We start from the raw sequence: 26,540 nt of genomic DNA, 5'->3' as shown, positions 1-26,540 counted from the left end.
AATGATTAATATTGTTAGCTTTAAATTAAAAGAGAGAAAAGATAGAAGAGAGAGAAACTAGATCTAGGTCGAGGTCAGAGCTCGATCAAGGGTCCGGTCTATGTAGTCCGAGTCAACCATCAAAGGGGGAGGTCAAAATCTAGGCAGACTGTGGACCTAATCAAAAAATGGGTGCCCTCCTCTTCTTTTTTTTGTGGTAAATCATGAAGAAGGAAAAAATGGGCAGAAAGGGAAGACTTTAAAAGAAGAAGAAAACGAAGAAAGAAGAGGAAAAGAGGGAAAAAGGAAAAGAGAAAGGAGGGACTAGGGGGGAGGGGGGTTCCAATGATTGGGTGGCGAAGCATAGTAGATCCAGTGGGGAAGGCAGGCTCAGCGACAGCCAAGATCACGGTAGCAGCCGGAACGACTGGGGTATGAGAACATGGCCGAATGAATAGGGTCTCGATTACAATTTAAAGTTAAAAGCTCAGTTTACGAAGGAAAGGAGGAGAAGGAAGGAAGGGAGCTCACTGGCGAGCGGAGGCAATGATGAACATAGACCAACAATGGCGATAGCTGGTGAAGCACAAGCGACAATGCTCGGCCTGTGAAAATAGGGGAATGGGGTTTAAAGAAAAGAAAAAGGTGGTTTCGGATGGTGGCGCTCGACTGGGGTGGCATGCCGGTGATCCGATCGGAAAGTAGAAATAGTTTCTTCAACCTGCTCAACTCTAATCTCTTAGAAGATAACTAGAAGATAAAAAAATTTTAAAAGTAGGGCTTTAAGTCTACTTTTCTTTTATTAATGATTAAAAAAATGAGCTACATAGCCTCTATTTATAATGCGAGGTTTATTACAACATAATTTGGGTCGGATTCTTCTTCCTAAACCTAATAGGACTCTCTTTTCTAAAATAAACATTACTAGTAGAAATCTTCTAGTAAAAGCTAAAAATTTTAAGGAGGTAGATCTCGACTTCTACAACAACTCTGTCTTCTATTACTTTACATGATTCTTCGTGAATAGAGAGCTACATCCGGTCAAATTTTTATCCAAAAAAGAAACTTTCGATTTGACCGGCCCATTTCAAGCCCCAAAAGATAAAATTTGAGCTTGAATGCTAGGGGGAGTCGCCCCCTAAAGGGCAAGGCGTCATGTCGTAGATCTCCAAAAACTAACCGATTTAAAAAAAAAGGGGATCATCTTAATCGGATATCGTATGACCAAGTTATGGCCTCTAAAAGTTTGGTTTGTGATTCGCCTCTCCGATGTCATGGATCTTGCTCATGGTCCCTATCCAACCCTACTCGTAGTAGCCAAAGTGGTGCACATCAATTTGGCGATCCTCAAGGATCAGTCGGCCACCGGAGAAAAAAGAGGAAAGAGGAGAGAGCTTGGTGGTGGATCGAATGAAGGAGAATCAAGGTATTTATAGAGGGTTTTGGGGACAGAAGATAAGCTCGGATTGGGCTAGCTATTTGCTGATTGCAGCGGCCCTTCGACTGTTCGCACCAACCCGGCAAAGTTGTCACCGGCCATGGTTGTTGTGGCCTTATCCAATAGTTAGGATCGGGGAGAGGAACACGTCCTCCTCTATTTGAATCCTTTTTTTTTTTGAATTTTTCTATTGAAGCCGGTGGGCATTGCTGACTTCAATCTGGAACAGGCCCAATTAGGCCGATTCTCAAGAATCAGAAAACAACACTCTTTATCTCATGAATTAATCTTCTTAGACACAAATAACATGCTCCAGGGTCAAAATTCTGTTTTGGGAGTAGTTTAAGATCACCAAAGTCATGTATGGAAAACTTAAAAATAGCAGCCGCAAGACAACGGGCATGTGATAAAATTGAAAGGATGCCAGGGCATATGCTACTTTTGGATGCTAATTAAGGAGAGAAAAGTATATCTAGATGCAAGTAAAAAGAAGGTAAAAACTATTGAGGATGAGATTTCAAAATTGTTAGAACTTGACAATAAAAAATATGATGCATCAGCACCAAACTTTACTTTCTTGGAGAGGCTAAAGAAGAAAAACCTGAGAGAATAAGAGCGTGGTGGATGAAGTGGAAGCGTGCCTTTAGAATGTTATGTGGTGATATGGACATTATTTGTGTGGATCAAATGCAGTGGCAATTAGAGGGTCAGAATCAGCATATGAGCATCACTAAGTCACAAAAAAGAAAATGGAGTTTAACAGTGAGTATGCTATCGCACAAAAAAATAAGGATATTAGAGAATTCATTAAAAAATATTGATTACAGATGTGGTTTAGGGTAGACAAAAATGAGATAACCATTACAATCAAAGATCTAATGGGCTACAATAATTAAGGTTCAGGTTTGTATGGCAAAACATTTCGTTTCCAAACCCAAGGGAAAAATAATTGCAGCGAATTATCCTATTGTCCAAAGTGTAAGCATTGAAAACGGAACACTGGATTTGCCAACATCCAACAAAGGAACTTTTTAAGAAACATTGCTCATTAGGACAGATTGGGAATATAAACTTCTACCAATGAGAGAAAACAATCTTCTAACCTTGCTTTTGATCACAGAGCATTCGGAAACATAAAGGACTGAAATGAAAGCATTTGACGGCACATTGCACATGTAACATTTCATAGCTACATAATGAACTATACAGAAGAGATTTAAAGGAGTATTTATCAGTGGGATTTTCTTTGTCAAAGCATAATATTATAATATCCCGCCCAAAATGGACTGATTGGATTTTGGGTAGATTGGGCCGAAGCCGGCAAGCCCCACCGGCTTTAGCCCATGGTCGAAATGAGACCGAGACAGGGGATCTCGATCACGATACACTAGTATTCTTCCTCGGGGTAACGGAGGCGTTATGAGAGTGGAGACGCCGCGGATCTCGCACAACCGCCACCAGCATTGCGGCGGTGAGCGAGCCACGATCACCACCACGTTTCCATTTCTTCCTTCTTCTCGAAGAGGGCTATAAAAAGCCCACAGATCACTTACATAGGGACTCCATCGCTCTCTCCTCCTTCGGTGCAAAGGAACTGGACCGGGAGCGACGCCATTGGAGTAGGAGGTCTCGAGCAGCCGGAGGAGCAACCGAACTACCAGAAGAGGCTTCTCGGCTCCTCCTCGGAGCTAGGTAGACCCTTAACCTCTCTCTCCCTTCATAAATTACGCCCTGTTAAGCTTAGATCTAGTCAAGCTATGAGAAAATAATAATAATAATAAATAAATAATAAAAATAAAGAAAGAGAGATGAAGAGGGGGAGGTCGGCCCGCGGCCGCCGTAGGCGCAGCCAGCGCCCCGGCCTCAGGTCAGCCCTCTCCCGAGCCCCGATAAGGGGTTGTCCCTTGCTCTAATCATGGGAGAAGAAGGGAAGGGAAAAGAGAGGGAAAAGGAGAAGAGAAGAACAAAAGGAAGAAAAGAAGGGAAGAAGAAGGAGGAGGAGGGAAAAGCCACTTAGCGGTGGATCTTTGACTGCAGTGCCGCCGGCCTTGAGGTCGGCCCCTCCCGAGAACTCCATCGCCCTCCCTTGATTGCGGGAGAAGATGGGGAAGGGAAAGCTTCGGGAAGGAGATGAAAAGAAGAGAAGAAGAATAAGGGAGAAGAGAAGAGGAGGAGAAGAAAAAGAAAGAACAGAGAAGGAGAAGAAGTTTCGGGAAGGCAAAAAAAAAAAAAAAAGAAGAAGAAGAGAAGGAAAAGAACATGGGAGAAAAGAAAAAGAAAAGAAAAAAAAAAAAGAAGAAGAAAGAAAAAGAAAAAAAAAAAGAAAAGACCCTAATAGATCTGGCCTAACGAGTCGGATCTGGGTTCGGATCCGAAACCAGTTAAGCCCAATAAAATGAAGTGGGTTTAAGCCAAATTTGACTAAACCCGAACCCAATTAAACTAGGCTAAGTCTGGGCGAGCTCAAACTGTAAATTGGGTCAAATCCGAACCAAATTTAAGCCGAAATTGATTTGAGTCCGAACCCAATTAAGCTGGGTTAGTTCCAACCGACCCAATTGAATATGAATCAGGCCCAATTCAAGTCCAATTCAACTAATTTGAGACCAAATTGGCCTCAGGCTGATCCTGACTCAAGCCTAATCCTATAATTAAAAGCCCAATTGACATACGTGAATCCAATTTGGTTCTAAATCGAGCCCAAGGGCTTTAAATTAGGTAAATTGGACTTGAGATCCAAGCAAGTAAATTCATATTATGATAAATTAGAAAATTATGAAATAAATAGGGATTAATATGACCCTTATGTGATTAATTTAGGTGATCAAGGATTTGTCACCCAGACGTAAGAAATTGGAAAGCAAATTGCGGTAAGTAACCCTGGTACCATCTTATTGATTTCCAATTTACTGTTTAATTGTAAGTACGAAATTATGAAATTGTATTTGATATGCTATATTTTCTCAAAATTAGGATCAAGTATATGATTGCATATGATTCATGAATTTGATTAAAGAGCATCCTTCATGAATATTTAATATTGTATGAGTTATGAAATTATGATTATGTTAGACTGCATAAAAAATGATATTTGAGGCATGTTTATGCATTTTAAATTATATGATGCCATTTATCATTTTCCAACCTATTTATGATAATTATGATTTATGAAAGAAAAAGAATAATGATTTATGTACTCTCAGATTGCTATGTACGGCCCTCGCCAGCGGGTTATAATAGCTCGGCAGATGGCCCTCGCTAGCGGGTTATAATAGCTCCGCATACGGCCCTCGCCAGCGGGTTACAGTAGCTTGGTGTAGACCCTGCCAACGGGAAATAATTGTTGGTAAAGATTATGGCCCTCGCCAACGGGTTATAGTAGCTCGGCATACGGCCCTCGCCAGCGGGTTATAATTGCTTGGCTTAGACCCTGCCAACGGGGAATAATAGTTGGTAAAGATTATGGCCCTGTCACGGGTAATAATAGTGACCATAGCTGCACTATTATCTGAGAGCACGAATTTCAAAGCATGAATTATGACAAGTACGGATTTCAAAGCATAAATTATGATAAGTACGGATTTCAAAGCATGAATTATGATAAGTACGGATTTCAAAGCATGAATTATGACAAGTACGGATTTCAAAGCATGGGATAATGACAAAAATTTTATATGATGCATATTCATATTTATGAACTTTCATTCACTACAGTAAAAGTGTGAAAAGCCGACGCTTAAATGCCGACGCTAAGGGAAAGCGTCGGCATTTCCTGCTCCCGCGCCAACCTTTCCCGACGCCAACGGCCACGTTCCAGAAGGCCTACCTCCTCTCCGGCGTCGACCGACCGACCCCAACGCGCGCTCCGCCCGAGGTAGTTTCTCCTACTCCATTCTCTCCCTCCGTCTCGCTTGTTCTCCTCCTTCTCCTCCTTCCTCAACACGCTTCTTCTCCTCTTCTTTTGTATAAGCCTTGATCGAGCTTCGTCCTCGAGAATCACACCAACTATGGCAAAAATATGTTTTAAGGGGATCGGAGCAGCTCAAACTAGGTTAGTGCCTCCTTTGTAATGGAGATGAGCAACATTTGATATTAGAGACATCAATATGTGCTGTAAACGATAAGCCACCTACTAAATTTTTTCTCTGCGGAGAAGATGGATTAGGATCGACAAGATCGTGCCTACTGTCTAGACTCTTTTCAGCACTTCTGGGTTACTAATAGATTTTTGCAGTAATTTTTGCATACTCAAATTTCTGGGCTACATAATTTGGTGCATTTTGAAGAAGTAATTCTCATATTTAGTTAATCTTGTGGAATTATGCCTGACTTAAAATATGTTATTAAAATGCACTTTCAGAAATTTAGAGCCTCCATTAATTCAAATTTCTTAAAAAAAAATGTGTATATGATACAGTGTATACATATAAATATATATACATACTTACATTGTTCATACATAGATACTTATATGTGTGTATATATTCATGCATATGATGTATATTCATTGATATGCATGTATTAATAGTTTATGTAAATGCATATGCACATGCATAGATTCATGCATATGTTCAGTGAGATGTATAATATTTGTAACATATGTGCGCATGTACATGTATACATGGACTTATTTAAGTGTTCATATTATTTGCACAGACTATTTTAGGTATGAATGTTTGCATTTATGTATTGTTTTGGTCAAGAGCGAACTATGTAGGACAAAAATGATTGCTAGCTTATTAATTGGCAATTTCAGCATGAGCTTTTGTCCCTTGTTATGACTTGCATTAATGTGAAGATATCATTTAAGTCTATTTTGTATCATGGATGAAACATATTGACAGCTTTGAGTTGCTCTATATTGCCCAGATAGACAACCCAAGAGGGGGGGTGAATTGGATTTTAAAATAATTTAGATAATTTAAAACGTTATGGATGATTAATTAAAAACTATTGCAAGTTATTTAATTAATTACTATGTGCTGTGAGTAATATGAAATGAGAAGAAGGAGAGACAATCAATCACAAACACAAGTTTTATAGTGGTTCGGAGCTAACCCTTGCTCCTACGTCCACTCCCCAAGTCTCACTTGGGAATTCACTATAATCCCCTTGGATTACAGCCGGTTGTTTTCCAAGCTCACAACCAAACTTGTTGTTTTACGAGCTCACAATGAACTCGGTCGGTTTTCCCAGGCTCACCGACTAGAACCACCCCCGATTGTTTTTCCGGGATCACAATCGAATCCTTACACACGTTGGTTTTAACTTGGCTCACCAACCAACCTCAATCCCCTTGATTCAATCCCCGATTGAACCAAGTAAATACAAGTTGTAAAAAGAAAACAGAAAATGAGCTTCTCAAAAAGCAGATGAAAACAATATGAACAATAAATGAAGTTAAGAAGCCTCAAACGCTTTTAGATTGGAGATGAGGAATGGCTTCTTAAACTTCTGGTCTCCTCTTGAAAGAGTAGTCGACTTGAATGCAGGAGAAGGAGGCTTTAATTGCTGGGAAGATGTAGTTGGAAGCAGTAAATGCAGATCTTCCTCTTTTTCGTTGAAGAGCACGTTGCGGAGCTTGAATGCTTGATTAGTTGGAGTGAAATAGTTGTTCTCTCCCTTGCTACAGTCCTTTGTGGCTATTTAAGCCAACCCCCATGGAAACTAGCCGTTAGAGTGCTTTTTCTGCCCGTTCTGAACACTCTGCGCAGCCTGACAATATGACCGTTGGTGGGTTGGAGTCGACTCGCGCGATCAGGAGTCGACTCGGCTGTAGCGGGAGTCGACTCAAGCTTTTCCGGAGTCGACTCGGCAACTGTTCCAAATTTGAATTAAAGTTGCCTTCACGACTGGGAGTCGACTCGTCTTGACCTGGAGTCGACTCGTCAACTTCTGGAGCTGACTTGGCAATTTTGGAGTCGGCTCATCCACTGAAGTCCGTGGATCCAATTTTGAATTTTGTCCACTCGAGTCGACTCGACTGTCCTGGGAGTCGACTCGAATCTCAGAGCCCGAACTCCCGATCCTCTGTCTTTTGGCTCGTCCAGTCTTGGAGTCGACTCGAACTTCCTTGGAGTCGACTCGGCTCTCAGTTTCCGAAAGATGGTCTTCTGCCTTTTGACGTGAAGCTGTCTTGGAGTCGACTCGAGCTGTCTGGGAGTCGACTCGAATCTCAGAGGCAGTAACTTGGTTTTCTGTCTGTCTTGGGGTCGCGGTGTCTTGGAGTCGACTCGCGTATTGCGGGAGTCGACTCGAATCTCAGAGTCCATAAAATGGTCTCTGACTTTCTTTGTGTACCGCTGAAAGTCGACTCTTGCTTTCTTTGGAGTCGACCTGTCAACCATCGGAGTCGACTCGAATCTCAGACCCGAAAACTGCTCTCTGACTTTTCTGCCTGTGACTGCTTGGAGTCGACTCTTACTTCCCTGGAGTCGACTTGGTGAACATTGGAGTCGACTCGCTCACTTCAGGAGTCGACTCGTTGACAGGTTCTGAGTTGATCCTTTCTGTTCTTCTGTCTGTTCTCAGTCGGAGTCGACTCGTACTCATCTGGAGTCGACTCGAGCTCGTGCCAGTGAACTTGATACGCTTGGAGTCGACTCGTGATACTCGGGAGTCGACTCGAGTCTCAGACATTGGTTCAAACAGACTCCTTAACTTATCCAACAATTATGAACCAAGTCTTGGGACACTTAGACAGGATTTTCACTGAAACACTCAATTGAATTCATTAGTAATTAAAAGATATACTCAAATGCTTTGAGCTCATCAAAATCAAATGGGGTTTTAATCAATCACTCCACAATCTCCCCCTTTTTGATGATGACAAAACATTGAGTATATGTAAAATGAATTGCTCAATAAATAATGAAATAAAATCCATAAATGAATTCAAATGTTTGGTAATTCAATTTATCCAAGCTTGAAAGGAGTGAAACATTAAATTTCGGAGTTAAAGCTCCCCCTTTCATTTGGAATTATATAAGCCTTCATATTATGCAATCAATTGTTTGGCTTATATGTCATTAATGATTTAGTTTGATTAAAATTCAGATTCTCCCCCTCAACATATGCATTCAACTATGTTTTGATTCTCTGAATTTCCTTTTAATGCTTTGAAGTTTTTGAACTGAATTTTTTGGTTTTTAGAGGAAAAAATCTGTCAATTTGTTCATGAGTAAGATTCAGCTAATCTCCGAATATTCCTTGAATAGATTCTGGAGATTACTCCATTAGGAGCCCCAAAAGAGAGATAATGAGCCTCGAGGTACCGAATCCACTTAGAACAAATTTGTGTGTGTTTTTAAGAGTTTATCTTTTTATTGATTTCTTTTACATATTTTATCCATGTTTCTCCCCTTTTACATATTTTATACATATTTCTCCCCCTTTTTGTCATCATATCAAAAAGGAGGTAATCACACACAATCAATGGCACAAATGGCACAACCAATCATCAAATGGCACAGAAATGAAGATAAGACGTCTACTCATTGTATTGATATGAATGTGAATACATTTGAGCATACAATAAGTAAAGCAAAACAATACAAAACAAAACAAAAAGAACATCTATGGTCTCCTCGAGGATGAAGATCCCCCTCGAGGATGTATCTCCCCCTCTCGATGAGGTGGCTCCTCCTCTCGAGGATGTGGCTCCTCCTCTCGAGGATGGTGCTCCTCCTCTCAATCGGCTCTGCTCCATGAGGAGGGTGACTGCATCTGTAACATGTCCGAGCTGCGTGATAATAGACGTAGTGGCTCTGCTATGTGTAGTGGAGAGCTCAGTCACCGACGTCTGAAGCCCAGTCACTGACGTCTGAAGTGCGTCCAGCTTGTCGATGAGTACATTCGACAAGCGCTCGGCCCCCTCGGTGGTGGTGTGCATGTCACGACCTATGTCCTCTCGCATCTGTCGAGTGGTGCTCGTGACCTCACTCATGCTCTGGAACTGGGCCTGGACCAAACTCCGGACATTGTAGATCTCTTCCCGTACATGAGCCGTCATGTCAGTCACGGCTGTCAAGGAAGGGACCAACTGAGAAGATACGGGTGCAGGAGTGGGAGCAGGCACCGCACCTCGGAGCTCCCGAAGCAGCTCATCCCTCACCTCTCTGACTATCTCCTGTCGCAGCTCCCGGAGCTGCTCAGGATCAATCCGGACCGCCATAGAGGGTGGTGCCGAGGAGGAAGGTCCGGCGGAGGTGGTAGGAGCAGGAGGAGTGGATGGAAGGTCTGGATGGTCTGGAAGGTCTGGGTAGTCTGAATCGGGCTCAGGACTGGGTGAAGGTCTGGTGGTCTGAGCGGTGAGGGTAGACTTCCTAACCCATACCCCCTCTCTCTTCCGAAACCCCATCCTGTGTAGGGTCCCCGCACGCGTGCGATCAGTCCATCGCAAAGCGCGAAAGGGCTCCCCCTCAGGAATGAGAACCTCGTACTCCCTAAACAGAAGGGTGAATATCATGCCATATGGGAGGGTGAGCCTAGGTCTATCTAGGGGCTCACACATGTATCGATATATGAGTTTAGGGAAGTTGATTGGGGTGTCGTGAAGCATATAGAACATAAGAGCTAGGTCCCTCTCATTTACAAAATCAAATCTCCCTGTCTTAGGGAAGATGGACCTAGACAGTATACTCAAGAGGATCCGCATCTCAATCGGTAGTGAGCTGGCGGATACCTCGTCTACGGGTGACTGGGGTGGATGCCCGAGAACGGCCGTAAGGGCCTCAACTCTGTCCTCGGGATGTGTGGGAGCCACCCCTACTAGTGGAAGGTGGAGGATGTGGCCAATAAGATCCTCCGTGACAAACACAGGGACACCGGCTACTGTGCCCTCGATACCCCCATCTCCCCGATGGACGGTACCGTAAAACTCTCTAACGAGCCCTGGATATGTGGGGAGGTCCAATGTAAGGAAGAACTCTAAGCCCTGGACCCTAAGTCTTTCACTTATGGTGAAACCTTCCCGGGAGAGGAAGTCGAAATCGACATACCTCCCGGTGGAGACGACCTTCCCGGCCAATGGCCTCGCGGGAACCGCCCTAGGCGGGGAACGAGCCGGAGGTGGTTGCCTCGCGGGATCGTGCCGCGCCTTGGAGCGCCGCTCGGGACCGGCCTCGGGACGGGACCTCTTCCTAACCACGGTCTTACGTGGCATTTTGACCTAAAATGGAATGAAGAACCTAAAGGACGGAGAAGGGTCGACGGAGGAAGCTTGGGACGGACCGGAGACGACCTAGGAACGGACGAAAACCCTAAGAACCGGTGAAAAATCGACGGAAAAAGGGTTGGAGACGATCGGGGACGACCTAGGAGTCGGCTCTAGGGCTTTTTGAACAGTGGCGGCTTGAGAGAAAAGTGTTTTCGAAACGACAAATCTAGGGTTAAAAAGTCGGATCCCGACTGCGAGTCGACTCCACTGAGTCGCGAGTCGACTCGACCTCGAGTCGACTCCAGAATATGCGCGAGTCGACTCTCCTTATGCGCCTGTAGGCCTCGAGTCGACTCCCGACAAAATGCGAGTCGACTCCCCCTCTGCTGCCATCTTTGCGAGTCGACTCCCGCCAATGCGCGAGTCGACTCCCCCTTAGGAGCCGGCTCTGTAACTTACTCGAGTCGTCTCTAACCTTGGCACGCACCTAAAAATCATGCTATAATCGTGCCAAATGAGGGAAAATCACCTAATTAAGATCTGATTTGATGATCATTGAAAAGGAACTCTATTTTAACCATATTGTAATCATCAAAATCAATGAATCTAGTGGAAACTACCACTAGGATGGATCAATCACTCCTAATCCCCTCCTAAGCACACTAAACCTCTCTTCACTTAGGAGTTTTGTAAAAATATCTGCTAATTGATTATCAGTACAAACAAATTGGAGTGTCACATCACCATTCAATACATGATCTCTTATGAAGTGATGTCTTATCTCAATGTGTTTAGTTCTTGAATGTTGAATTGGATTTTTAGTTAGATTTATGGCACTTGTATTATCACAATTAATGGGAATTTTATCTTGTTTAATGCCATAATCTTCTAACTGTTGTTTAATCCATAAGATTTGAGCACAACAACTCCCGGCTGCAACATATTCAGCTTCTGCAGTGGATAATGCAACCGAGTTTTGTTTCTTGCTAAACCATGAGATAAGGTTTTCTCCTAGAAATTGACACGACCCGCTGGTACTTTTTCTATCAAGCTTACATCCAGCGAAGTCTGAATCTGTGTATCCTATTAAGTTTAGGCTAGATTCTTTAGAGTACCATAGCCCTATGTTCTTAGTTCCTATTAAGTATTTAAAAATTCTCTTAACTGCAGCTAGGTGTGTTTCTTTAGGATTAGCCTGATATCTAGCACACATGCACACACTAAACATAATATCAGGTCTACTTGCAGTAAGATACAGTAAAGATCCTATCATACCTCTATAAAGTTTTTGATCTACAGATTTACCTGATTCATCTTGGTCTAATTTGCATGATGAGCTCATGGGGGTGCTGATTGATTTGTTTCCCTCCATATCAAACTTCTTGAGCATCTCCTTGATATATTTAGCTTGATTGTTGAAGGTGCCTCCTTCAGACTGTTTGATTTGAAGCCCGAGGAAGTAGTTCAGCTCTCCCATCATGCTCATCTCAAACTCACTCTGCATCAAATCAGCAAACTCTTCGCAGAGGCGATTGTTAGTAGCACCGAAAATGATATCATCAACATAAATCTGTACTAATAACATATCCTTATTTTGCTTTTTCAGAAATAATGTTGTATCTACATTTCCCCTAGAGAATTCATGTTCTAATAGGAATTTGCTAAGCCTCTCATACCATGCTCTAGGTGCTTGTTTTAAACCATAAAGTGCTTTGTTTAGTTTATATGCATGATTGGGATATTGATGATTTTCAAAACCAGGAGGTTGTTCTACATATACCTCCTCATTAATATACCCATTTAAAAAAGCACTTTTTACATCCATTTGATATAGTTTGAAGTCTTTAGAGCATGCATATGCTAATAATAATCTAATAGCCTCAAGTCTAGCTACGGGAGCAAAGGTTTCATCAAAATCTATGCCTTCTTCTTGATTATAACCCTTTGCTACTAGTCTAGCCTTATTCCTTATAACAATTCCATTTTCATCTAGCTTATTTTTATATATCCATTTAGTACCTATAATTGGATATTCAGAAGGTCTCTCTACTAGATTCCATACTTTGTTTCTAGTAAATTGGTTTAGTTCTTCTTGCATTGCATTTATCCAATTTACATCATTTTCGGCTTCTTCTATATGTTTGGGCTCAAAGTGTGAAACAAAAGCTAGATGGTTATTCAAATTCCTAAGGGATGCTCTAGTCCTAACGGGTTGAGATGGATCATCTAGAATTAGTTCCTTAGGATGCCCATGAGCATACCTCCAAGCTTTAGTTAGCCCATGATCCACAATACCCTCTTGGCTTGATGATTCTCCTTCAATCAACTTTTGATTATTATCTTGAAATCCCATCTCATCTATCTTTTCTTCAAGTATTTCAACATCATCATCAAAATTAATCTTCTTACTAGACGAGATGTCACTAGAGTCATCAAAAACAACATGTATAGATTCTTCTATAACTAAGGTTCTTTTATTAAAGACTCTATAGGCTTTACTAGTTGTAGAATAACCTAAGAATATTCCTTCATCCGATTTAGAGTCAAATTTACCTAGATTATCTTTCCCATTATTATGAACAAAACACCTACATCCAAAAACATGAAAGTAATTAACTTTTGGTTTTCTGTTTTTCCAAAGTTCATAAGGTGTTTTCTTTATAATGGGTCTTAACAAAACTCTATTTAATATATGGCAAGAAGTATTAATGGCTTCTCCCCAAAAGTACTTAGGGAGGTTACTTTCACATAACATAGTTCTAGCCATTTCTTCTAGTGTTCTATTTTTCCTTTCCACAACTCCATTTTGTTGTGGTGTCCTAGGTGCTGAAAAATTATGGGTTATCCCCTTTTTACTACAAAACTCCTCAAATGACTGATTTTTGAATTCGGTACCATGGTCACTTCTAATAGCTATTACTGAGTTATCTCTAGCATTGGTTACTTCTTTATGGAATTTCTTAAAGACAGAAAATGCTTGATCCTTATGTGCTAGGAACATGACCCATGTGTACCTAGAATAATCATCTACAATGACTAGACCATATTTATTTCCACCTAGACTTGTTGTTCTAGTTGGACCGAATAGATCCATGTGTAATAATTCTAGAGGTCTAGAAGTAGAGACACATTTTATGGATTTAAATGAGTTCCTAGATTATTTGCCAAATTGACATGCTTCACATATTTTGTTCTTTTCAAATTTTAATTTTGGCAAACCTATCACGGAGTCTCTTTTAACTAGTTTAGTTATTGTGTCCATGCTTGCATGACCTAACTTACGGTGCCATAACCAACTAGCATCATTTTCTTTAGTTTCATTAACAACTAAACATTGGTTATGTTTTGCAAGATCTTCTAGGTCTACAACATATACATTTCCACGCCTAATCCCTTTAAAAACTAAACTATTATCATTAGGATTTGTTATAATGCATAGTGATGGTTTAAACATAACATCATATCCTTTATCACATAATTGACTAATGCTTAACAAGTTATGCTTAAGACCATCAACATATCTAACATTATCTATAAAAGTAGAAGGGGTGATTTGAACTTTACCAATACCAATGATGTGACCTTGGTTGTTGTCTCCAAAAGTCACAGCACCTCCCTTCTTAGCTTCGAGGGTGAAGAATTGATCTTTATCACCCGTCATGTGCCTTGAGCAGCCACTATCCAAATACCAGCAGTTTTTGTTGACCTTGGCTGCAAGACACTCCTACACAAGCAAATCATGTCATCTTAGGTACCCAAGTTTTCTTGGGTCCTTCATGGTTAGTCAAGTTGGTTCCTTTTGGAACCCATACCCTTTTTATTTTCCTTTTTGTTTTACTTTTCCTATAGTCACATACATTTACCTTATGTCCGATAGTTCCACAACAAAAGCAGGTTATTTTCTTAGTTTTAGTTTCCCCAGCTTTAACAAAGAAGTTACTAAGAAGTTTTTGTTTATTTCTTGGTTTATATCCTAACCCCGCTTTATTAAATACGCCTCGTTGACTATTAAGTATCATGTTTAACTTTTCAGAACTATAGGTAAATTTTTCAACTAAGGGTTTGTATTTGTTAAGTTCTTTAGTTAGTGTTTAATTTTCTGCTTTTAGATCATTAAGTTCTTTTGTGAGATCCTTGTTTAGGATTTGTTTATGATTTTTGGGTTCTAATATTTCTTTATTTAGCCTTTCATTTTCCTTTAGTTAAGGTATTAGTCTTTTGAGTTAAAAGTTTATTGCTTGTCTTAAGTTCCATATTTTCTTTGGTGATTAAGTCCTTATCCTTAACTAATTTATCGTACTTAAGTATGTATGATTGATTAGCTATTTTTAGTTCTTTATTCTTCAGATTTATTGCCTTATATTCTATCATTAATTCATTAAAAGCATCATAAAGCTCATCAAAAGTAAAATCTAAAGGTGATTCGGATGTTACCTCACTTTCATTGGCCATGAAGCAGAGATTGGCCTTTTCCTCTTGTTCCTCATCCGATGAAGAGGATGATGAGTCGGAGTCGGATAGAGTCGTGACAAGAGCCTTCTTTTTGTACTTGCTCCCCTTTTTCAGTAAAGGGCATTCAGCTCTTATGTGACCCGGCTTCTTGCACTCGTAACACCCAATCCCCTCGTTTTCCCTTTTCTTACCTTTGTCCTTGCGGTAGAAATTTGAGGGGCCTCTCCTTTGATGATAGGACTTCTTGTGGTTGATGAATCTCTTGAACTTGCGCACAAGAAGAGCCTCACAATCATCTTCCTCATCCTCTTCTTCGTCACTGCTGCTACTGCAAGATAAGTCCTTGTTAGATGAAGTAGATTTTAGAGCTATTACCTTTTTCTTATGGGAGGACTCTTCCTCGTTGTGTTGCTTCATGGTTAGCTCGTGCGTCATTAGGGATCCAAGAAGCTCCTCTAGTGGTAACTTGTTCAAGTCCTTGGCTTCTTGGATTGCCGTCACTTTAGCTTCCCACGACCTAGGTAGACACCGAAGGATTTTCCTGACAAGATCACTGTTAGTATAGCTCTTGCCAAGGCTTTTAGGCCATTGACAATGTCTGTAAACCTAGTGAACATGCTAGTGATTGTCTCATTAGAATCCATTCTAAATAGTTCATACTTATGAACCAGTATATTTATTTTGGATTCTTTAACTTGATTTGTGCCCTCATGGGTCACTTCAAGTCTATCCCAAATCTCTTTTGCAGAGTTGCAAGTAGAGACCCTATTGAATTCATTTCTATCTAAGGCACAATAAAACATATTCATAGCTTTAGAGTTTAGTTGTGCCTTCCTCATGTCATGTTCATCCCAATCCGTTTCTAGTTTGGGTACCTTGACACCATCTACATATATGGATGGGATGTATGGCCCATTTACTACAATAGTCCACATCTCATAGTCTTGGGCTTGGATGAATATTCTCATCCTAGCCTTCCAATATGAGTAGTCAGACCCATTAAAGAATGGGGGTCTTTGGGTGGACTGACCCTCAATGTGGGAAGATCCAAATGGGATTGTCATTTCGATTTTTTACTCTTGGGTGGAAGAGTTTAGGCTCTGATACCACTTGTTGCCCAGATAGACACCCCAAGAGGGGGGGTGAATTGGGTTTTAAAATAATTTAGATAATTTAAAACGTTATGGATGATTAATTAAAAACTATTGCAAGTTATTTAATTAATTACTATGTGCTGTGAGTAATATGAAATGAGAAGAAGGAGAGACAATCAATCACAAACACAAGTTTTATAGTGGTTCGGAGCTAACCCTTGCTCCTACGTCCACTCCCCAAGTCTCACTTGGGAATTCACTATAATCCCCTTGGATTACAGCCGGTTGTTTTCCAAGCTCACAACCAAACTTGTTGTTTTACGAGCTCACAACGAACTCGGTCGGTTTTCCCAGGCTCACCGACTAGAACCACCCCCGATTGTTTTCCCGGGATCACAATCGAACCCTTACGCACGTTGGTTTTAACTCGGCTCACCAACCAACCTCAATCCCCTTGATTCAATCCCCGATTGAACCAAGTAAATACAAGTTGTAAAAAGAAAACAGAAAATGAGCTTCTCAAAAAGCAGATGAAAACAATATGAACAATAAATGAAGTTAAGAAGCCTCAAACGCTTTTAGATTGGAGATGAGGAATGGCTTCTTAAACTTCTGGTCTCCTCTTGAAAGAGTAGTCGACTTGAATGCAGGAGAAGGAGGCTTTAATTGCTGGGAAGATGTAGTTGGAAGCAGTAAATGCAGATCTTCCTCTTTTTCGTTGAAGAGCACGTTGCGGAGCTTGAATGCTTGATTAGTTGGAGTGAAATAGTTGTTCTCTCCCTTGCTACAGTCCTCTGTGGCTATTTAAGCCAACCCCCACGGAAACTAGCCGTTAGAGTGCTTTTTCTGCCCGTTCTGAACACTCTGCGCAGCCTGACAATATGACCGTTGGTGGGTTGGAGTCGACTCGCGCGATCAGGAGTCGACTCGGCTGTAGCGGGAGTCGACTCAAGCTTTTCCGGAGTCGACTCGGCAACTGTTCCAAATTTGAATTAAAGTTGCCTTCACGACTGGGAGTCGACTCGTCTTGACCTGGAGTCGACTCGTCAACTTCTGGAGCTGACTTGGCAATTTTGGAGTCGGCTCATCCACTGAAGTCCGTGGATCCAATTTTGAATTTTGTCCACTCGAGTCGACTCGACTGTCCTGGGAGTCGACTCGAATCTCAGAGCCCGAACTCCCGATCCTCTGTCTTTTGGCTCGTCCAGTCTTGGAGTCGACTCGAACTTCCTTGGAGTCGACTCGGCTCTCAGTTTCCGAAAGATGGTCTTCTGCCTTTTGACGTGAAGCTGTCTTGGAGTCGACTCGAGCTGTCTGGGAGTCGACTCGAATCTCAGAGGCAGTAACTTGGTTTTCTGTCTGTCTTGGGGTCGCGGTGTCTTGGAGTCGACTCGCGTATTGCGGGAGTCGACTCGAATCTCAGAGTCCATAAAATGGTCTCTGACTTTCTTTGTGTACCGCTGAGAGTCGACTCTTGCTTTCTTTGGAGTCGACCTGTCAACCATCGGAGTCGACTCGCGTTTCACTGGAGTCGACTCGAATCTCAGACCCGAAAACTGCTCTCTGACTTTTCTGCCTGTGACTGCTTGGAGTCGACTCTTACTTCCCTGGAGTCGACTTGGTGAACATTGGAGTCGACTCGCTCACTTCAGGAGTCGACTCGTTGACAGGTTCTGAGTTGATCCTTTCTGTTCTTCTGTCTGTTCTCAGTCGGAGTCGACTCGTACTCATCTGGAGTCGACTCGAGCTCGTGCCAGTGAACTTGATACGCTTGGAGTCGACTCGTGATACTCGGGAGTCGACTCGAGTCTCAGACATTGGTTCAAACAGACTCCTTAACTTATCCAACAATTATGAACCAAGTCTTGGGACACTTAGACAGGATTTTCACTGAAACACTCAATTGAATTCATTAGTAATTAAAAGATATACTCAAATGCTTTGAGCTCATCAAAATCAAATGGGGTTTTAATCAATCACTCCACACTCTATGTACCTTAAAATTTGTTTGGCGTCACTCCTGTATAATGCTTTTTCTTCTACTGTTGCTGGCTCCAAGAACCTTCTTAGTCTATGATATAGTCAATTTAGACAGTAATATCTTATTGTTACATGGATATGTTTGGCAGACCCTGCCAATCTAGATTGCACTGAAGGGTATACACCTATAAGATAATCATAATAATTAAGATGATTTAATATTTATAAATGCATGTAATATGTCCGTATAATGTTATAGGTTTATGTGTGGTTTATCACTTTGATCACCAGAATATGACAACAGAACAGTTCTATCGTTAACTCAAGCAATATACAAAAGGGAAACTAGTTAAATTCTGAAATATGTGCATTTCCAATTTGATGCAATGTACAGACTATTGCATGACTTTATGTGTTCCTGTTTTGTCTAGTTTGGTCACCCATCAAGCAATGGGAAAAGTAAGAATAGTAAAAGAATTTCTTGTTCAATCTTTATTAGAATGTTGATTTAATTGTTCATATGACAACTAACGAAATTCTTTTTGTTACGAACAATAGAAGGTTTAGGTGAAGACTTGTTGCCTATATGAGATAATTGGAGATAGTTTTTTATACAAGGAATTTGTTGTAAGTGATAATGATGGCCTTTATGTTGATTCAACATGTGCTTGGAAAAAAAGAGACATTGATGTTCATCCTGAGGTTTATTACTTTGTGGATACCTTTGCTCAAAATGGCTTCCAGTAATGGACTCATATAAGATTGAAAAGGATAAATTTTTCTACTGTAGAGTCTGGCCCGAGCCGGCCCGGGTTTTGATAAGCTCTCTAGACTTTCTCGAGAAGAGTAGAGAAATCCTGCGGTCCACTGAAATGACAGAAGGATATTAGGTAAGGACTTTCTTGGAAGGCGAAGATTTAACACAAGATGACTGATTTGGCCTTGAGATTTTAACATACTTCGATATATGGTGGACAATTGCCTGTAGTCCTGCCTGCAGTATCAATGACTTAGCAGCGAGGAAATTGATGTTCAATGGAGAATGCTGCTGTTGGATTACTAAGATTTACCGTCTGTAGTTTTCTATAATTGTGGGTAAAACCATCAATTACTGAGTTTCTGATGACACTTGAATCCTGTAACCAGTCCACGTCCTCAGGTAGATATCGGAAGCCATTGATACTGTTCCTCTCATTTGAACAACTGACCCCTTTTTTTTTGGCTTGAGCAAAATACAAGCGACCCTTCTATGTTGCAGGTTCCTCTGGAAATTTCCTAGCAACCATGCCAAGATTCCAAACTGATGCGCCCCTTCAGCTATTAAAAAATATCCTAAATTTCTAGTACTGCCTTGTGTTTTATGCTAGGTAATTACGGTCAAAGAGATGCATAATTCTTTAAATTCTGGCATAGCTTCTGCTGAAGCCTGAAGGGAAGAGCTAATAAACTGTATGTGCTAATGCTTCTTTTCTATATGAAAAGAGATCGGGAGACATGAGAGAACAAGCTCTCTCATCTATGCTTTTCGGATGGGAAGCAATGTGTTTTAATAATCTAGGTTGCAGAGGCGAAACCACCACAACCACATCGACAGATCCAAAATATCATATACTGTCGGCATTGTTATTTGTTTTATGTGACCGAAGTTTCTACCTACGAGCATCATTTAGCCCTGCACTTTGGGAAAAACAATCCCCTCGTGTCGTTGAATTGTCCATGAACTTGGATCCTTTTCTATAAAATTTTGCAGCTTTCAAAGGAATCTTCGGCTTTGTTTAATTTTACTGGAAGAATGCGTCATGTGATGTCTACTAGATCGGCAACATAGGCTTTCACGAATCTCAAGGAAAGGCCGTTTCTGCTTCAATTAACCTGCTTGCCTTTTTGTATCTCTCTGCATGGTCATTGTTATTCTAATCGACAGTCGTGTGGTTGAAGATAATAGAGCTATGACAAATAGAGCTACGAGTTTTTCCTAGCTATGAGTTTTTTTTAAGAGCTACGACATTGGCATCTCAAATAGAGCATCATGAAATACGAAAATACATGCTCTTCTGAGAAGCATTATCTTCATTCCAGACAACATATTCGGACATTTAAACATATCAACAACTTGCAAGGATAAGAAATCAAACAGTAGGTGAGTTGATGTTTCTCGAACTGGTTGTTGTTGACATTCTTAAATAAATTTCATGTGTTCATGCTTGTGTTGGTACATCCACAGGGATTGTAGGTGAAGAGCCCTCTCTTTCACCCCTTTCACCGACACTGTTATCTGCAAACTTTAAGCTTGCTGAGTGGTAACCTTTCTCTTTCTCATTCTCATTCCATTCAGCTGCATAATATACTTCTTCTGTTGCATTTGGTTTCGTGCCTTAATTACATGTGGACCTTTAATTACAAGTGGACCCCATTGTGGGAAATAAATCCGCACGATGGGTAGGGTGCAGCACATGAACATTAATTACATTAATTACTTTGCATTTTACTTAATTTTGTTTATCTTTTTTTTAAAAACTGCAGTTCAATCGGTATTCTAATAGAATGGACAAAAGTTGGATAAATAAGTTAAGATCTAGTGCTGAATATTTGGATGGAGTTCAGAATTTCATTAAGTTTGCTTTTGAGAAATCTAATATGAACGGAAAAATTTTATGTCCATGTCAAAAATGTGTAAACGGTTCTGCTCTTGATCCAAAAATTGTTGAAGAACATTTGGTATGGAATGGTTTTCTAAAGGGTTATACTGAATGGGTACTCCATGGAGAGTTCATACCTTCATGTAACCAACCCTCCGATCTAGAAGACACCTTCAATTTGGGATGTAGTGACACGGAACAAAATTCTGTAGAAGAAGATGATATAAGGGGCCTACTTAGAGATGCTCTTGGACATAATATCAGAATTGTAGGAGAAGATGAGCGTGCAGTTATTGATCAGTCCATGCATGTTGAGGAATCTATACGTGCTGATGACACAGCTCATTATGATAACTTGGTGAAAGATTGTGATCAAGAACTGTATCCGGGTTGTAAGAATTTTACGAAGATTTCTTTTCTTCTGCATTTATTATATGGGCCATCGTCGATGGTTAGAACCAAACCATCCATTTCGATTTCAGAATGATCTGTTTGATAGTACCACAGAGTTGCGTTCTGCCCCTATTCCACCAACTGGTACCGAAGTTCTTAGACAAATGCATGGCACAAATTACATACCTGGTAAGGTCTCCAAATGTTTAAAGAAGAGGGGAAGGGAGGATGTTGGTAGCTCATTAAATGAAGGGTTAATATCAGAGATTTTAGAGGATGCTAACTTTTTTGAGAATGATGACAATGCATATGGACAGGAAAATGATGATGACACATTGGTTGCTTCTACACATAAACAGTTATGGAAAAAAAGGAGTATTTTTTTTGATTTACCTTATTGGGAGTATAATCTTCTTCGACATAATCTTGATGTCATGCACATAGAAAAGAATGTTTGTGATAACTTGATTGGAACATTGTTAAATCTTGATGGAAAGACTAAAGACAACTTGAAAGCGCGTCTTGATTTGAAAGATATGGGCATACGACAAGAGCTTCATCCGACAGAGCTTGCCAATGATAAATTTTATATACCTCCTGCATGTTATACAATGTCTACTCAAGAGAAAGATCTTTTTCTAACAGTTCTGAAAAATTTGAAGGTTCCTGATGGGTACTCATCGAATATTTCACGATGCGTAAATCTCAAAGAGCGAAAATTTTCAAATCTTAAAAGTCACGATTGTCACATTTTGATGCAAGATATCTTTCCATTGGCTTTAAGATCGTCAACACCGAAACAAGTTTTTGCAATTGTTTCTCAATTATCATCATTCTTTAAGGCATTATGTTCCAAAGTTCTTGATCCTAAGGAGCTTGATCAATTGGAGTCTAATATTGCACTTACACTATGCAATATGGAAAAGATCTTTCCTCCTGGATTTTTTACTATTATGGTTCATCTACTCATTCACTTAGCGGCGGAAGCTAAACTTGGTGGCCCGGTTTACTACCGATGGATGTATCCTATTGAGAGGTGATTTTTCTAAACTCGAATATAATTATTTAATAATCAGTTTGATTTTGATATTTATTTTAAAAATTTATTGTTGAAGGTTTCTTATGCGCTTAAAAGATTATGTACGCAATCGAGCCTATCCCGAGGGCTCGATTGCTGAAGGATATATTGCTGAGGAGTGTTTGACATTTTGTTCGAGATATCTTGAAGGTGTTGAAACGGTTTTCAATCGACCTCAAAGGAATTGTGATATCATAGAGAATGCAGATGTTTACAAGTTCTCATCTGGCGGAAGAGTTTTGGGAAAAGTTGAAAGTGTTGTTCTTGACCAGAAATCGTTGGCACAGGCACATCGCTATGTCTTACTTCATAGTGATATAATATCCGAGTCTCGCAGGTTAGTACGGTTAATTGAAATCTAAATTTACTGTCATGTCAGGAGAATGTAATATTGGTATTTAATTAAAGATAACCTTGATCGTGCAGAGAATTTTTAATAGCTCAGCGAAGTCTCAACCATAACATTCGTCCTACACCAAGGATTGAGCAACGATGGTTGGTTGAGTTATTTCCAGAATGGCTTTTCAAACAGGTTAGATGTCTAATATATTAAGCTTTTTTTTTAATTTTATAGAGAGAAATTAATCATTACTTCTATAATTCTTTTTAGGTGCCAATGATGATGGAGAGGAATTGTTCCGAGGAGTTAATAGTCATTGCTCGAGGTCCGAATAATATTGTCAACAGATATGGTGGGTTCATTAAAAATGGTTTTAAATTTCATCCTAAAGAGCGTGAGAAATTTAGAAAAACCCAAAATAGTGGGGTTATGGTTGAGGCGGATGGAAAAAATTATTATGGTGCTCTAACAGATATTTATGAGCTGGATTATTATGGAAATTTTAAGGTAGTATTATTTCGATGTGATTGGGTGGATATAAACTCACCTAGAGGTTTGAGGCAAGACATAAATGGATTCACACTTGTAAATTTTTCAAGGTTGATACATACTGGTGTGTTATTGAAAGATGATCCATTTGTTTTTTCATCTCAAGCTCGACAAGTATTTTTTGTGCAAGACTCAAAAGATAAAAATTGGTCTTTCGTTATTAAGACGAAACCTAGGGACTTGTATGATATGGGAAAAAGGTTGGAAGAGGAGGACGATGATACTTATACTCAGTGTATGCCTTATAATGTTGTGCCAACTGATGAAGTAAATGCGCCAATGAGTTTGATCAGGATGGATGTTGAATGAGAATGTAGTTTCATAATGGTGAGTACAATTTATGAAGCATACGTTGAATGAGTTATTATATTCTTTTTTATTAGTCCTTTATTTAGTATAAATTTATCATTTAAACAAATATTGATTCTTTTTTGTGCATACCAGGTAACAATATGCCCCGAGGGAGACTTCAGTTGTTTTTTCTCAAATGTTTTGATGCTCCAGAAACCAGAAATATTTACACAATATTTTGCAGTGGAAGTCCTGCAGAACTTGTATGACGATTATCTAGCTTATTGTTTTCTTTGTATTGAGACAGGGGATGTAACTTGTTTAGCCACTGTTCCGGTGGACATGAAAGCAGAAGCCCACTTCATTGCAAAGGAGGATGGGGTCATTGCTGGAATTTCTTTTGCAGAGATGATTTTTAATGAGGTTGATCCATCATTAAAGGTATAACTCCTTGCTATAAATTCTCCAAGATTCAATATAATGCTCGCTAGTTTCATTCAGCAGAATTTTTCTGGATAATTTGATAGGTTGAATGGTCTCAGAAAGATGGAAACTATGTTCACAAAGGCATGCAGTTTGACCAGGTTTCCATCAATTGAGGTCACGCCTTTCATATCTAATGTGTTCAGATTTATGGCATCATTCTCATTTTTATAATTGTTATGATGTATTTTCTGGATGCAAGGCTAATGCTGGGAAGATTTTGCTGTTTGGTAATTCTCACATGACTGCAATCGAGTGATTAACATTTTATTTCAGGACTGTCTTCATGTATTCTTCTTGGGCACTTGTTCTTATTAGACTGCCATTATCTTTAGCTTCCTTGTTAAAGCTTGTTCTTGTCTGGCTGCATTGGAGCAAGGAAGGCAAATCCATGCAATTCCATAAAGTTGGAATGTGTGTCAAATGCTTTTGTGGGGATTTCAGTTATGGATTTGTATGCAAGATGCAGAAATTTAGAGGATTCATACAATCTATTCAAGAGGACGGATGTAAAGTATATGGCCTCTTGGAATGCCCAGCACAGAAAACAAACAAAAGCTCTAGAGTCTGGACCTTTTCAAAAAGATGATGTTGGAGGGCATACAACCTGTTAAGATCACCTTTATTGGTGATCTTTCGGCCTTTAGCCATTCAGGGTTAATTTCTGAAACTTATGGCTATTTTGACTCTATGCGTACAGATTATGACATTGAGCTTGATATAGAGCACCATTATTGCCTGCTTACATTCTTGGCGGGTGCAGGGCTTCTTCCTGAGGAAGAAAAAGTATTGGCACGATCACTTTTAATCCTTCAGCATCCATTTGTCGGGTATTGCTTGGTGCATGTAGAATTCAGGGAAACATAAAAATTGGACAACATATGGCAACTAGGCTTCTGGATATGGAGCCACTTGACTCTTCAGTATTTGTTCTACTCTTGAATATGTATACTGCTGCCAACCAATGGGATGACTCTTCACAGGCTTCATAATTGAACAGTAAGATGGTCATCCTTTCTTGTGCATGATTCACTGGCAACATGCAAATATTTGCTGGGTAAACTTTGATTTCATTCTCTGAAACTTTAGATAATGGGAACAATTTGTATTGGGTAATCCTACTGTTTGCTCGGCCGGAAGGATTGCTCATAAACCCTGTGCTTCTTCAGATCGGGATACCTCCACAGGTAATTCTCTTTTCCCTTATGTTACTCAAATTCATTACCTGTGCTTGTAAATCTATTCTTCTCCTAGTCACGATTTAACCTAATAATTGGCCAGAGGATATATAATTATCCAATCCCAAGCTTGGTTTGCTCTTATACTCGCTATCGAACATATTTCAAGTCCAATAATCCTTTTGTGATCTCTACAAGCAAAAACAGTCAGCTACAACTTTAATGATATTTTTCTTCTTTCATCGCTTGATTCATAATCAGCTACAAATACCATGGAGCTTTAGCATAAATTATGTTTAAAAGAACAAAACATTTAGCCTCAACAGCAGGCCAGAGTTGCTATGAATTTAGAATATTAGGCTACTTTTAAACTCTCAGAATCATGGACTGCTCATCGTATCAACTTATCGAGCTTTTGCATATATTTATAACACTTTCAACTTCCTGAGCGATTAAATTTGACTCTATTATAGCAAAGTCTTGTTGCATTTGACTTCCATCTATAGTGTATCTTGCGTTATTAATACGTTTGCTTTGACTCTTGATTTGCAGATTACTACAGCAACAACCACTTTCATTGTTCTTGGTTTGCAGATTATATTTATAACTTTTGTCTTTCTTATTGACTCTATGTGAGCCATGTATAATTGTTTCTCTAAGCTGCTGTTGGGAAATAAAAATGTCTTTCTTATTGTTTCTTATTGCAGCTGTTGTACCCAAAAAAAAAAAAAAAAAAAAGCAGCCCAGAACTTTATTTACTGCTAGACAGGTACCTTGTGCTTTGGTTGTAGTTAATTGTTGTATTAATTCTTTATTGTTGGTCAAACAGGGTGGTACAGTGCAAGTTAGGTATTTATTGTGCTCATGTATTAATTTTAGACTCAGTCAATGAGATGAGTCAGCATCCAGTGAACATATATTAGTTAATGACTTTGAACTAACCAGCAAGAGATAAAGCCCGTAAAGCATGCATGACGCAATGCCCTCATCTTTTCAACGTTATATTCTTACAATGCCGGCGCCAAGGTTGCATCTCCCTGATTCTGTTTTATTTTTTTTCCAGCATTTTGCCTGTCCATAGAGGGGATTGTGGTCCGGAGATTCTTGATATTATCTTGAACAAGGTACCCGTCTACTTCAAAATCATGTAACAGATATTTTAGTCTTAATTTATTAGTTTTCGTATCCAACTTTTTTAAAGTTTGGTCCTTCTCAGGATGATCCTGATGGTGATTCAGACATGAACAACCAAGCAGGCTTCTTCTGTGGCTCGCCGCCTGCGCGCACTAACAACCCAGTAGTCCAAGATGCGAAGTTCGCTAAACAAACTCGAGAGTTGGCTTCTCATTTAGGAAACTTGATACATATTGTAGATTGTGTACTTAGGAATTTGCCTTGTATGTTTTTAGAATGTTTTTGAAGCACAATGTAATTAAATATGATAATATGAATGTAATCAAAGTTCTTGTTTGTGACTTATATTTTGTTA

At 40.0% G+C, this 26,540-nt stretch overlaps 1 protein-coding gene and 1 long non-coding RNA gene across 17 annotated transcripts; one reads left to right on the top strand and one right to left on the bottom strand.

The window, feature by feature from the left end:
* Positions 1-2,559: 2,559 nt before the first annotated feature.
* LOC120105943 (uncharacterized) lies at positions 2,560-3,844 on the bottom strand. The gene is made up of 2 exons (XR_005508189.3): positions 3,431-3,844; positions 2,560-3,148 (listed from the first exon to the last, which is right to left on the bottom strand). It is a non-coding gene; the product is annotated as an uncharacterized LOC120105943 (long non-coding RNA).
* Positions 2,826-26,540, top strand: LOC120105942 (uncharacterized). Of its 16 annotated transcripts, XM_089926047.1 has the most exons (16): positions 2,826-3,109; positions 4,238-4,287; positions 20,180-20,240; positions 20,325-20,400; positions 20,624-22,168; positions 22,248-22,547; positions 22,637-22,742; positions 22,821-23,426; positions 23,544-23,831; positions 24,150-24,529; positions 24,637-24,872; positions 24,963-25,060; positions 25,604-25,637; positions 25,759-25,820; positions 26,115-26,175; positions 26,268-26,540. In XM_089926047.1, the coding sequence occupies exons 5-8, from the start codon at positions 21,174-21,176 to the stop codon at positions 23,406-23,408; spliced, it is 1,989 nt and encodes a 662-aa protein (XP_089782173.1). In that variant the 5' UTR covers positions 2,826-3,109; positions 4,238-4,287; positions 20,180-20,240; positions 20,325-20,400; positions 20,624-21,173; the 3' UTR covers positions 23,409-23,426; positions 23,544-23,831; positions 24,150-24,529; positions 24,637-24,872; positions 24,963-25,060; positions 25,604-25,637; positions 25,759-25,820; positions 26,115-26,175; positions 26,268-26,540. The 16 variants fall into 16 exon arrangements, 11 of the variants coding, with proteins under 11 accessions (XP_089782173.1, XP_089782180.1, XP_089782177.1 ...); XM_089926054.1 differs by lacking the exons at positions 2,826-3,109; positions 4,238-4,287; positions 20,180-20,240; positions 20,325-20,400 and having other exon boundaries at positions 21,094-22,168; positions 23,544-23,653; positions 23,743-23,831; positions 23,918-24,872; positions 24,963-25,820; XM_089926051.1 differs by lacking the exons at positions 2,826-3,109; positions 4,238-4,287; positions 20,180-20,240; positions 20,325-20,400 and adding an exon at positions 23,918-23,990 and having other exon boundaries at positions 21,094-22,168; positions 24,150-24,872; positions 24,963-25,820.

Source organism: Phoenix dactylifera, chromosome 11 (assembly GCF_051530095.1).
Source record: "Phoenix dactylifera cultivar Ajwa chromosome 11, Ajwa_hap1_PhDact_Kaust_v1.1, whole genome shotgun sequence".
In the NCBI taxonomy this organism is placed as follows: Eukaryota; Viridiplantae; Streptophyta; class Magnoliopsida; order Arecales; family Arecaceae; genus Phoenix; species Phoenix dactylifera.
This window is presented reverse-complemented; position numbering and strand designations above follow the sequence as displayed.

Excerpts from the sequence above, each read along its gene's own strand:
- LOC120105942 (XM_089926047.1), top strand. The coding sequence starts at position 21,174 with ATGGGCCATCGTCGATGGTTAGAACCAAACCATCCATTTCGATTTCAG. Across the intron at positions 22,169-22,247 it reads TGGATGTATCCTATTGAGAG|GTTTCTTATGCGCTTAAAAG; the intron begins GTGATTTTTCTA and ends TTATTGTTGAAG. Across the intron at positions 22,743-22,820 it reads CAGAATGGCTTTTCAAACAG|GTGCCAATGATGATGGAGAG; the intron begins GTTAGATGTCTA and ends AATTCTTTTTAG.